Raw genomic sequence first — 13,770 nt, 5'->3', positions numbered from 1 at the left:
CAGCACGCGTCTGCGCCAACCCCTTCCCCCCCTACTGTTGCTGTATTAACAGACTGGATTGGTATTGGTTTTGTGTTGGCAGGTTGCAAGTATAACCAGGTAAACAGTCATTTCCACTGCATTCGAGAGGGCTGCCAGTTCTCCTTCCTGCTCAAGCACCAAATGACATCTCACGCCAGGAAGCACATGAGGAGGATGCTGGGGAAAAACTTTGACCGAGTTCCCACTCAGGTGACTCACTGGTTATTTAAGTAGCAGCTGCGTCTGTAAGTGATGCCCCCTTGATGGTTCCCTGCAGAGCAGGGCTAGTGCCAAGACTCACACACACCCAGCCTCAGAACCCACAAACCAGGTCAGTAGTGCTCCGAGTCACATTCCCACACTCTAGGCACATGTCTGCTCTCCCGCCGGGAGGCACGATTGCAGCATGTACAGACAAACCAGGCTGGCTTTAATCTAGCTGGCTTGGGTACCAGGATTGATGTAGAGGCAGGGGCATGGACTTCAGAGCAGGCTCGTGCCTGTGTAAGTAGCAGCGGTTCCTGTGGAGTCCTGTGCAGCTGGAATTGCCACCCAGGCACCCTGACTTCATGAGTCTTGTAAGCAAGCGCTCAGCAGGCACCGATAGCAATAGACATCCTCCCACCTGAATGCATCTGAATCCACATGCCAGGATAGCGATGCCAATATTCATATTCCCAGGCTCTAAGTGCAGCAGGATCCCCATAGTAAGGCATTAATGCCAAGATTAACACCTCCTGTCTTTGAATGCATCAGAATCCACATGCTGGGGTACTAGTGCCAAGATTAACACTCCCAGCCTCTGAGTGCCTCACAATTCACACACCATGGATCTAGTGCCAAGGTGAATGTTCCCAGACTCCAAACGAGGCAGTACTCATGCTCCCAGCCTCAGTGCCATTGGTTTCCTGTGCCAACGTGGTCCAGCTATCCCCGAAGAACAATGTCAGGGAAAACAAAACACGCGGACAGATGGTTTTGGTCCTGACATCTCGCGCTCAGTGTGAAATCCCTGTCTCAATTTCTTGCTGCAGGTTATTGGCCACACTCCAAGAAATGAAAATCTCCCCCACGTTGGCAGCATGGCACCCAGCCCAGCTTCATCAGGGACCCCAGCTTCCTTCCAGGGACCCCAGAGCATGATGGACACAGAAACAGACGAGTATATGGATTATACCGGCTGTAGCCCTGGGGGGATCTCCTCCGAGTCCTCCAACATGGACCGCAGCTGCTCCAGCACTCCAGTGGGCAACGAGAGCACGTCGGCAGGTAAGGGGCAACTGGGGGAAATGGATTATCAGCCGTCTGCTGCCGTGAGAGCTGAATTCACAAGTAGAGGCCAGCGAGCAACCATACCTTCTCCTACAAACTTTGTCAGCTTCAGCTTAGCAGATGTTGCCTTCTCCCAGGTTAGCTCCCTCTGCCACATTTCCCCTAGGATATCCTTGACCTGCAGCCACCCTCTTCTTTCTCCCTCTGTGAAGAGGATCTTGCCCAATGGAGCTGATTAACATCTCCACTTGAGTCCCAAGGGCTAGCTTTCTTGCTTCCCACATTTCCCTGGTATCTTTTGTGTGGCTGTGCCACATCTGGAAGTCCGGTATTTCTCTGAACTCCTGGGGCTCAAAAGATTAGACAGGAGCAGCCATCTAACCACACTTCCCTCTCAGCAAGTGATGGATGCAGGGAAACCCTGACATCACTGTTTGAGGAAGTGGCACACAAAAGTAACCCACTGAGCTCCTCCCCTTCTAAGGGTAGTGATGCAAAAAATCAAAATCTCCCATGTCACTTCCAGAGCAACAGAGATGCACAGACGAGCCTCCTTGACATCACATCCTCTTTTAGGAAGGAATGCTAAAAGGCAATGCTGATGTCACTTCTGGTTTTCAGAAATGATATTTGGCTGCCCTCCATTTCCATAAGTTACATGTTTTCTGTGAACTCCTGAGGCTCAAAGGATTCCCAAGTGAAAGAGCTCCTGTCACCCATCCCATGGCACTCGCAAAGGGTGCCCTTGGGTGGCCTGGGTCCTGTCAGCCTGGTACGGGACAGCCTTTTCTCTGAGCCCTCCCCAAGGCTCTCTGGGTCTCGTCACAAACTTTCCTTTCATTTAGGACTTCAGTAGCACATGGGTATTTTTCCTACTTTACTTAAACTTGGTGTGTCTCTGCTCAGGGGGTTCTCCTCAAACTTCTGGCTGGTTGATCTCTGTTACGTTTAAATACCAGTAGGAAATACAATTAATAAGTAATTCCCACTGACATTCTGCAGCTCTCCAGCTAACAGAGATGTTCTGACCTCTCCTGTCACACATGCCACTAACACACAACCTCTGTGCACTGCTCTGATACAAACATTGCATGATAATGACAGCTCCACACAGCACTGATGCTCCTCCAGAGAGGCAGTGGGTCCTGGAATTCCCTGTTAAATTAGCCCAGTGTCAGAGGCGTCAGTCGTGCCTCCTAAATGACCCACCAACTAACGCGCACCCAAGTGAATCCACAGGCCTCTGGGATTCCCCCTGCCCCCAGCGGCACAGTGCTCACAGCAGGGCCAAGCACGGGCAGGCACCGTGCAGCTGGATGCACACAAACCACTCAGGACAACTTTCCTTTTAGACACTGTAACTCCACCTCCCTGCCGTTCAGGCCACCCCATCTCCTGCAGCGCCCCTGTTCCTCCTGCTGCTGTCAGTCACGCGCCTTCCATCTCGTCTCTGTTCCAGTTCCGTTTCATATGTGTGTGAATGTATTTTCCATTTTCATCATACGGCTTCCGCTCTTGGGTTCTCATTTCGGTTCTTTTTTTTTCTTTTCTTTTTGTTTTGGTTTGTTTGGTATTTTTTGTTTTCCTGTTTTCTTTTCTTGTTTTTTTTCTACTTTTTTTTCTCTCCACATTCTCCAGGCTGCCTGGTTCCTCCTACTACTACTGCTGCCGTTGCCGATGATGCTACCCACAATGCACAACAACCTCCACCACCTCTTCCTCCATCTTTCTCACAAGCCCTGCTCAGGTCTCCCCTCCCCACCCTCCCCTATCTCTTCTCTCCATCTTGTCTATCATACTCTCTGCTCAGTGCCACCCTCGGATCCAGCAGGGGCATTGTCATGCCTGCCGCCAGCACGCCTGGGTTCTCGCCCATCATTGCCACTCCAACTCCAGTAAAAAGTGATGTTCCCCTAGTTCAGGATGCAGCAGGTAACTGTTACATGCTTTATCTCTGAGTGACCCCCTGCCCTGTCTCCTCCCTGCTCATCCTGCCCACTGTTCTCTCCCCACCCTTGAGCTCGGTTGGGTCAATAAGAGGTGTTCCCACCTCTCCATCACTTTTAACTCTGCTCAAGGGATCCCCTGTCCCCACAGGCGTCCTCCTCTGGACTGCTGGCACAATGATCTCACACCACAAACACGGTTAAAGAAGGTAGCTGATAACACAGTGAATCCCCATGAAAAGTCATGCTGCCAGGAACAATTTCTCACCAACCCAAATCCTGACATGAATTTGACAGTAACATATGTAACAAAAATGGCCATTTCTGAACCTCCTGACAGTAGCTGGGGGGGCCAAAAGCAAGACACTGACCATGTACCATCATGCTCTCAGAGCTTGCTGTAAGCTTCTTGAGCCACCCAGTCCAGTGACTCCCAACCTCTGCTACACATCACTGCAGGTTCTTTGATTTCCATTTGACTGGGCTTCCTGTTTCTGGTGTCCATTCGGTTCTGAAGCCCCACTGCTCCCCATTCACATACGCACCCCACAGCTTGGGGCTGCTTTCACCACCACACCCCGTGAGGTCACACCGATGCCACTGAGATGATACACCATGCAATCAGAGGTCTCGGTACCATCTCTCACACCCACAGTGCCTGTGCCTGTGCCTGTCCCTGTGCCTGCGACTGCCTAGGCAGAGCTGCAGGAAGCAAAGCTGGATGTCAGACAGATCACACCTGTGGCCTTTCCGCTGTATGGGGATCAGAGATGTCTCGGGCCTTTTCAGTCCAGCTGGGAATGATTTTCAGGGTGCACCCTGGCCTCAGTCTCCTTTCTCAGCTCAGCTCCTTCCCAGTTAATTGAGAGCACTTTCATTTGTGCCAGTGAGATGCATATTTTAAAGGCCCCTTGGAAAGGTGCAGCTTGGAAATGGGCAGCGTCCCTCTCCATCTCCCCACCAGGTAAAGACCAAGCATGGAGTGATTCCAGTCGCCTCATTAGGACTGAAGTGGTCCAGACTGGCCTTCTGCAAAGGGATGACTTTCACCCTGCGGGAGAATGTGATCCAGTGGGCAGTGCTAATGATGGGCAGGACACTGAGCTCTTCCACTGCCTCCCCATGTGGGCTAGAGAGGATCACCTGGCCTCTCTGTGCCTCAGCTTCCTTTTGCAGGAAAGGGGTTGATAGTTTTTAAAGGATCCTGAGAACTCCAGGTAGAAGCACCACATAAATGCTCACTTCTACCTCTGCCAGTGAGATAGGCTGACTGGACACACTTGGGATGGAGGGCTGCTTGTGACTGTGCCTGTGGAGGATTTTCAGCCTTTGATTAGTTACAGGGACTGGGCACTTTGCAATGGTTAGAACAGGGAGAGAGCAGGACGGCCTGCGTCTTCTCTGACTTGCTCACTTGAGCCTTCTTGAGGTTGTGGAGTCTCCATTCTTGGAGGTTTTTAAGACCCGGATAGACAGAGCCTTGGCTGGGATGCTATAGCTGGGGGTGATCCTGCTTTGAGCAAGGGGTTGGACTAGATGACCTCCTGAGGTCCCTTCCATCCCTAATTTTCTGTGATTCTCTGCATGAGAAAGTGGAACCAGCTGAAGTAAAAATGAGGTTTTAAACAGACTCAAGGCCTTAATCCCAGACTGTCTTCCCTGAAGGTTGGAATTACTCCCAGTTTACCCAGGTGTGAATGAGATCCGAGTTCAGCCCAAGACTGGACTCCTCTGCTTTGGTGTAGATTTCTTTTTTTCCGTAGCAATAAGTTCAGGAGTTGCCCAGGGAGCCAGGCACCCAGCAGTGCTTCTTGTTGCTCATAAGAACTGATTGTGAAGTGTGTGTAGGGGGCCTGGATGGTTATGGGATGGCGATACTGCAACCTGGGGGTTGCTAGTTTGAATCTGGTTGAAATCTGTAACAGCTATCTCCTCCCTGGTGGCTGATCTGTGGCTAAATGAGCCTGGTGGGGCTTAGGTCAGTTCCTAATGGACATGTGCGTACATCACTAAGATCCCCTCCCCGTGAGTGTCACAAACAAGCCCCGAGCAGCCGGCTTAGCAAGGTGCCGCACGCTGAATGAGCCTTTCCCTGCTCGACAGGGTCTGCCCAGTTCAGGCACACAGCAGTGCATGCTGGGGGCAGCCTGGCCTGCTGCCATCCATGCCAGAGGTGCATTGTTCAGACTGTGCTGCCCATCAGCAGTGCCATTTGCCAAGCCCCTTTGTAGGGGAACATCGTTTGAGAGGCTGGGTAGGGTGAAATCAGCACCCACCACCTTCAGGGCTGCTCACCAGCCAGAACACTGGCAGTAGCATTAAGTTAAATGGTTGCACATTCCTCCAGACCCCAAGGCCTAAATGCAAACTGCTGTGGATTGTCTGGAGCACAGACTGCAGGCATTGCATGGCACCCGTCATACCTGTCTTCATCAGGCTGCAAACCCAGCTCAGAGATCTCTATTTTGTTGTGAACTTTAATTTCCAATTAAACTCTAAGGTTTGCAAGCATGCTGGAGCTGGCATCTTGTAAGTGACCTGGGGCATAACCAGTGGTGCAAGGACATTAATGGGTAGGAGGTGGCCAAGTTGTTGGTGTCTGCTTCATCCTCTGGGACTCCAGTTTCAGCCAGCGATCCTGCCTGTCAGGGTGAAACTGGGAGCCTGATGTGGGTCCCTTAATCTGATTGTGGAGGCCCCCAAGGGAAAGCTTCCAAAGTGGTATTTTCATGTGCAGCCTCCTGGCTAGTCATGATGAGAATTAGCCCCATTGAACATCTGTCCATCTGTCTTTCTAAATGTACTCATCACTGTAATATGTAGGCTCATTACGGTGAGGGATGTTACAGTCTCCTGGCCAAAGTCCATCTTGCTTCAATAAATCCCCCTTGCAGCTTCAATTAAATCTGGGATTCTTCTTCACTTTCTGCCTCGCCTCAACAGTTGTGCAGAATTGCACCAGTGGTGCCCCTGCCCAGAATGCATTTTGTGCGCAGACCTTGTGAAAGCGTTTGGGGATGGCACAGGGTGAAAGGAACCAGCAAACTTCTGTGAAACTATAGTAGAGTGCCCTCTTCTTTTGGCTGGGATGAGCTGACTCCCCGGTGCTAAATGCCAGTTCACCGGAAAAAGAGGACTAGGAACAGCAAAGTGACTGGGAGATCCACAAAGCTGTTGAGAAGCAGCCCCCAGTCCCTAGGCAGGGCTAAGGCTAGAAAAGCAGCAGCCATAAGGGTTTCCTTTGTGGAATGTGTCAGCCAAGCCCTGCTGCTGTAGCATCCAGCAGGTACCAGCCAACAGAATCCCCTAGGTGGATGGTGGAGTGGGATCACGTTGGCTGCAGCATCACGGTTCGGCCATGCTTGTGAGCCAGAACAGGGTCTGGGTCAGCCTGGCAGGGCTGGAGGGGATGCGGGTTCCTGCTGCCCCTCTAATTCCGTTCTCCCTTCCTGTCCCCAGGGAACACCATCACCATGCCAACTGCCTCCGGGGCCAAAAAGCGCTTCTGGATCATTGAGGACATGTCTCCCTTCGGCAAGCGCCGCAAGACAGCATCCTCACGCAAGATGCTGGATGAGGGGATGATGCTGGAGGGCTTCCGGCGCTACGACCTCTATGAGGACTGCAAAGATTCCAGCTGCCAGTTCTCCCTCAAGGTCACCCACTACCACTGCACCCGGGAGAACTGTGGCTACAAGTTCTGTGGCCGCACCCACATGTACAAGCACGCTCAGCACCACGACCGCGTTGACAACCTGGTGCTGGATGACTTCAAGCGCTTCAAGTCCTCGCTGAGCTGCAACTTCCCCGACTGCCAGTTCTCTGGCAACAGCACGCACTTCCACTGCCTGCGCTGCGGCTTCCGCTGCACCGACAGCACCAAGGTGACAGCCCACCGCAAGCACCACGGCAAGCAGGACGTCATCAGTGCTGCCGGCTTCTGCCAGTTCAGCTCGAGCGTGGACTGCGAAGTGCCCGACTGCAAGTACAAACTCAAGTGCTCCCACTTTCACTGCACCTACCCCGGCTGCAAGCACACAGTGGTGGGCATGTCACAGATGGACTCGCATAAGCGCAAACACGAGAAGCAGGAGCGAGGGGAGCTGCCCGCCATCTCCCCTGGCCCCGAGGGTCTCCCCCACTCCACTGGGCTGGAGTACGACATCCAGAACTCTTCCGTCAACCTGGACAGCTCCCTCAACCTGGGCACGGATGCCAGCAGCTCCCTCTTCTTCCTGCAGAACGCGGCTGGCGTGGGCCTCAGCGACTCCCTGGACCTCAGCAAGAAGCAGTCAGAAGCGGCTGGGGGCCCTTCCCCCAGCCGAGCAGGGGCAGCTCCCCAGGAGGGCGGGACAGTGGCATCCAACTCTGGCGACGCAGAAGAGGATGACGACTCCTCCCAAGAAGACGAGGAGGACGATGAGGAGATGAACGAGGAGGAGGATGATGAAGAGGATGATGATGATGATGACGACGACGAAGACGATGATGAGGAAGACCTGAATACGGATTCCGAGGAGTCGCTTCCTGACCCCGAGGGCCTGGCTGCTAAAGAGGACAGGGAACCAGAGGAGGCCTCTTCTTCCATAGACCACGGCAATGCTTCCAGGCCACTGGGAGAGCCAGCCACAGCCCCGGTCCCCACTTCAGCTCCAACCCCTGCCCCTGCTCCGGCTGCTGCCTCAGCCCTCGCCCTTGCTCCAGCCCCAGGCCCCACCCTTTCCCCAGCAGCTTCTCCTTAACCTTAGAGACAGCAGCAGCAGCGGTTTGGTTTTGCTCTTAAACAGAATTGTTAAGAGGACCCCTTAGGAGGCAAGAACAAAGCACTGGGATGGCAAGCAACAAAACGCCCCATGCCACACGCACGAGAGAGGGAGGGGGGAGGGGACTCGGAGCAGCGGAGGGAACCTGCGCTCCCGGGCCCCGCGAGAGGGACAGGGCCGACGCCACGTTGCTTCCTCCTGCAGATGACAGGCGCCGGGACGGGCCACAGTGCAGTGAAACCCTCCGAGACAGACGCTACCCCAAGAGTGCTGGCTGTGGTCCCCGGCCCCTGCGTGGCATGTGGGACCTGCGTGCCCAGGCGGGGCTCCCCCTCCCCCCCGGTTTCTTTCGGGATGTTATTTTTCCATGGTTTTAGTTGTACAATATTACTAACAATCTCCACTTCTCAGAGGGGTGGGCGGGTGGGCGGCCTGAGAGGAATTTTAAAGTACATATATATATTATATTATATATAATATAATATAATATATATCTATATATATATATTTAAGTGTGTGTAAGAAACGGGTGTCACAAAGGCGACTAGCTATGCCTTTGCCCGGGGGACGTGGGGCTCTCTCTCTCTCTCTCTTTCTCTCTCCAGCATTAAATTAATGGGAGAGACTTAGGCATCAGGCAGCCAGGGTGGGAGGGGATATTTATTGTTGTGTAAATGAGGAAGCATTAATGAATGAGCAGGGCTGGGAATGGGACACTTCTCTGTTCTTCCAGATCCTCATTATTATTAATAATAATATTATTATTATTAATTGTTAAATGCTATTTATATTGTAATGCTTCCCTCTGTCTAGTGCTGTAGAAACAGCTGTAGGGCGCCTCCTGTCTCACCTGCCGCCTCCAGGCAGGGCTATGACGGCAGTACCGGAGGAGGAGGCGACCGTACGGCAGGGGGAGGGTCTGTCACTCACACTGGAGGACGGGGGCTAAGCCCCTCTCCCATCCTACCCCACCCCAGGCACTTCTCCTCTTTGTTGAGGGTGAGGCTCTCTTTTTCTTGTGGTGCAGCAGAGCCAGTTCCCAGTCTCAGGAGGGCTCTGAAGAGAGGAGGAGGTGAGCAAAGCCTCCTCGCCCCTGGACAACCCGGAGGGCAGCGCCCATGCCATGGAGAGCAAGGCCATCCACGCCAGCAAAGCCACCTGGCAAACGCAACTTGCCCTCTGCCCAGGCAGGTGCTGACGAGCAAAAGCAACACCCCCACGTTCTCCCTCGTGCTGTGGCGAGCGAGCAGCTCTGTGCAGGGGCCAATGAATTCTCCTGCCAAGTTCCCAAACGGGCGGGAGAAGGTGAAGCCCCTGCCACAGACAAGCGCAGGGAGGTCAAGGCAGGCCTTGGGCGGGCTTCCTTGCTCTGACTGTGGCTGGGGAGTTGTATGTTGCTGCACTTCTTGGTCCTGGTCTCGATCAGCCCTTGCTGCTACCCCTGCTGCCAGCCACTCCCATGGCGCTGAAAGCAGGGGAGCCTGAGGGCACCGCTACCTGCCGTGCAGCAGCACGCTACCCCGTTCCACGTGGCCAGGCCGTGCACGTGCTTCAGGCACGGCTCCGGCATCCCGCAGCATGCTAGCTGGCCAGGCCGGCAGCCTTCCAGCGAGTCCCAGCCGTCTCCCCAGCCCCGCCACTCAGGTGTTACAGGACCCAGAAGGTGAGCGTGCACACACACTACAGGAGACTGTCCAGGGTGCTCACAGCTGAGACGGTTGCGGTTTGCCCCCAAGCCCCATCCCAGGCCGGAAACGGGGTTGTCTACAGACGTACTAGCTTAAGAGGCCTTATGGTGCAAACAGACCCTGAGGCAGTTATTCCAGGGCAGTCTGTAAGGCACCCGGGAGCCTTGAGCCTGCAGCTTGGAGCTTTTTTAATTTTGTCCTCCTTTTATTTTTTTGTTGACGTTTCAGCCTCCTCCCCACCCTCCACCCCCGTCCCAAGCGCCTGCAGCCCCAGGGAACCCCGGTAATTTGTTTCCACCCTAAACAGATCAAGGCCTCAAGCAGTTTGGGTTGTTTCTTCCTTATTTCCCCAAGGAGCAGGCAGGCGCATGTTGGCCGAGCTGTTCTGCCGCGGGGACGAGGCATTTGGAGAACGGTTGAAAAGGAAAGACAGAAAAAAAAAAAGAGCAAAAGGAGAAAAAAAAAATGACAAAAAAACAGTTGTACAGTATTTTCCTGTAAAAGTTATTACTCAATAGAGAACAAAAAGAACCAGCCAGTGCCAGAGGGACGGGGTTGCCTGCCTCCTGGCCAGCCCATAGAGCCTAGGTATGGTTACTTGTGTGCAATTTTTTTTTTTCTCTTTTCGTTTTTTTTTTCTTTGTTTAAGTGTTTGTTTGGCAGGGGCGGCAGGGATGGGAGGGACCGCGGTCCTGGGGTCTGAAGCCACGTCGTGCTTCCAGCACTGACCGGAGCTGCACGATTCCGTATTTGAACTTGAATTTTATAGAGACTAAACAAACAGAACGACAAGCTGACAGCCACGCGTAGTTCAGTGACGTACCCGGGGGGGGTTTCTTTCTCTCGCTCGGTTATTTGTGTGGCTTTTATTTTTAGAGGGTTTTCTTTTGGTTTGCTTTCCATTATTTTGTTTGGTTACTTCTGTCCCGTCTTCCCCACCTCTCCTGCCACTCACTCATGGTGGAGAACCATCCTCTCCTTTTGTTCCCCACCCGTTAACGGTGATGATGCTTACCTCACCCTCGGGTGCAGTGAGGGCATCCAGGCTGGGGGTTTCTGGAGCTGGGGCCAGACAGACTGCTTCTGGCATTTTGTTGTGGGTTTTCTGTTTGTGCATTTCCCCAGTGCTCGGCTGCTCTGGCGATAGGCGCTACAGGAAACCTTGCAGCCCTAGCACGAGGCCTAGTCTTAGAAGCCTACATGCTTAGCTGGCACTGTTTAAATCAGTGGGAGTTTCTCTCTAGGCTTCAGTGGGAACATTGACTTCAATGGGACTTCTCGCAACTTTATACTCAAGCCCACCTGGGTTTCCTGATCAGCCCCATGGGGTCACCCCACTGGAAAGAGTAAGATGCAGGGAATCTCCCTTCAACCGGTAGCTGCTACATAGGATAGATATGGCCAAGCCTTGCTTGAAATCAGCTTCATTAAGACTCCTACCTGCTGCTGTAAATCAGGTAGGAGCCGCATCCCTCCTGTCAGCCTCTAGTGACTGACTCTGGCAAGGTGGCAGGAGAAAGCAGATCTGTGGGAAAAGGGGATAAGAGAAGAACCACTCCACTGTCTCCATCCCCAACTCCAGACACGACCCTGCTGCTTGAGCTGGGTTTACTAATTCATCCCTCTCTCTCCTCAATCCCCCATCCTCACCACCTAGCCACACATCTCACCTCTCCCAGCACCCCCGATGCGTTTCCTGTACTCAAGAGCTGGCACTGGGAAAGAACTCCTTTCCTGACAGGCTGCTACCAGAATCACCCCCTGCAGCAAGGGCCTGATTCTGCAGAGGGAAGTACCCTTGGATGCCCCAAGGAAGCTCAGCCGCTCCAGCCAAGCTCTCCTTTGGGCCCAGTACCCATCCCTGCCCGAGGTGCTGTTTGCTGAGTCTTCCCCCGGCTATGGAGTCTTGTGTTTCTTTAGCCCTATTATATCTTTATTTAAAACTGAAAAATGGACATGGGTGAAAAACAGCAGCCCAGCCCAAGGCTCTTGTTTTTAGTTTCTGCCACACAACGTGCCTGCCTCAGCACCTCTCTTAAGTACATGCTCAAGCTGCATTGATTTCAGTGAGACTGCAAAAAAAATGTGCGTGTTGCTAAGCTTGTGCTTAAGGGGTGGCTGAAGATGCATGGATTTAAGCACATACTTAAGTGTGTTACTGAACTGAAGTTATGACCAACACACAGGTCCCCAACTCAGCAAGATGTTCCTCACTTTAAGCACTCACGCCAATGGGGCAGCGTGTATGATTGAGTTTAGACATACTTAAAAGTAGCTTGCTAAATTGAGGGCCAGAGAGAGAGAGACTCAACTGGCTGGCTTAGGAGGGGGCAAGAGGAGAGAAGAGACTGAATGATTGTTCAAAGCAAAATAAAGCAAACAAAAGAAACCCTGAGAAGGACCCTCCCGAATCTGCTACCATTCGCTGCTGAAGAGCAAAAAAAAAAAAAAGATTGACTAGACCATTCTAGCCACAAACTCAACTGGATTAAAGTCTGTGTGGAAGGAATTTTGTAAAGAAAAAAAAATAAACATTTTTTTCAATGTAGCAAAAAAAGGAAACTAAAAAAAAAAAACCACAAAAAAAAAAAACCACAAAAAAAACGATGAAAAAAAAAAGACAAAGAGGGAGAATTCTAGCCTTTTGTAATATCCATATTGCACACTAGGACTATAAGCCATTGCTAGCTCATTTTGAATTTTAAATGTGTAATTTTTTTGTTTTGTTGTTGTTTTATTTTTTTTTCTTTCTGTTGGGGGGAAATAAATGCTTGAACCACCAATGCTCTTTTTAATGTTTTATAAATATGTATGTGTATATATATAAATATAAAAATAATATGTATGCACATATATATGTGTGTGTGTATATATCTATATGTATATACATATATATATAGATATATAGATATATATATAGGTTTTGAGACAAAAAAAAATGCAGAAAGTGAAAAAAAACACCCTAACCAGGATGGTGTGCTCTGATTTACTTGAATCTGGTCTCTTCGGCACCTGCGTTATTAAGAACTGAATATTTTTCCACTTGAATTTAGTGCTATTAGAAATTTAATATATGTGTTTTATTTATTTGATTTTTTTTTTTGCATGACTGATGCAAGGTTTGACATTTTCACTCAATAAAAACTGGAAAAAAAACCCAAACAAACCAACAATGGCATTGCCTTTTAATTGTTTCTTTGAATTTGGGTTAATTTGTCACTACCCAAGAAACTATGGTCTTTTCAGCCTGTCTTACCGTTGACCCCCTTGTCCAGACACCCCCTTGTTCTATACACAGAAAGAGATCTTGGAGTCATTATTGACTCCAGGATGAACATTGGCTGCCAATGCAAGGACATGGTCAGGAAGGCCACCCGCACCTTGTCCTGCATCCACAGATGCATCTTGAGCTGGTCCAGGGAGGTGAGCCTCCCCCTCCGTGCGGCACTGGTCAGGCCGCAGCTGGAGTACTGCGTCCAGTTCTGGGCACCGCACTTCAGGAGGGATGTGGACAGCATGGAGAGAGTTTAGAGGAGGCCGCTCACATGATCAGGGGCAGCAGGGAGAGGCTAAGGGACCTGAACCTGTTCAACCTCCACAATGGCAGACTGAGGGGGGATCTGGTGACCGTTTACAAACCCACCGGGGGCAGGGGGCCCAGCAGGCATTGGGGGAGGCCCTGTTCCCCCAGGCACTACCTGGGGTGACTAGGAATAACAGCCACAAATGTTAAGCGAGAAGGTTCAGGCTGGACATCGGGAGACACTGCTTTACAGTTAGGGCTGCCGGGCTCTGGAATGGGCTCCCAAGGGAGGTGGTGCTCTCTCCTACCTTGGGGGGTCTTCAAGAGGAGGCTGGACACATATTTGGCTGGAGTGATATGACTGCGGCACCTGTTCCTGCCTGGGGCAGGGGGTCGGACCTGATCTGTTTAGGTCCCTTCTGACCCTAAGCACTATGATACTACAATACACAGACATAATCTCAGCATCAGGACCTCCCTAACACTGTCATGAATACTCAGTGTTAAAGACCTGGCTTCACAAGAGACTGAGCTCTGCTGAATGGACCCAAATCACA

General features: G+C 51.7%; 1 protein-coding gene across 4 annotated transcripts in view; it reads left to right on the top strand.

Annotated features, from left to right (window-relative positions):
* CASZ1 (castor zinc finger 1) overlaps nt 1-12,865 on the top strand; it is a 231,389-nt gene extending 218,524 nt beyond the window's left edge. For all 4 annotated transcript variants that reach the window (XM_090024012.1, XM_090024011.1, XM_090024010.1 and 1 more), the window contains 4 exons: nt 83-231; nt 1,056-1,290; nt 2,932-3,225; nt 6,699-12,865. In XM_090024012.1, the coding sequence (XP_089880138.1) occupies nt 83-231; nt 1,056-1,290; nt 2,932-3,225; nt 6,699-7,981 (1,961 nt within the window). In that variant the 3' untranslated portion in view covers nt 7,982-12,865. The remainder of the gene's footprint in view (nt 1-82; nt 232-1,055; nt 1,291-2,931; nt 3,226-6,698) is intronic.
* The last annotated feature ends 905 nt before the right edge of the window (nt 12,866-13,770 follow it).

The sequence above is a fragment of the Crocodylus siamensis genome, chromosome 12 (genome assembly GCF_052110815.1).
Source record: "Crocodylus siamensis isolate JL-2025a chromosome 12, ASM5211081v1, whole genome shotgun sequence".
NCBI lineage: Eukaryota > Metazoa > Chordata > Crocodylia > Crocodylidae > Crocodylus > Crocodylus siamensis.
This window is presented reverse-complemented; position numbering and strand designations above follow the sequence as displayed.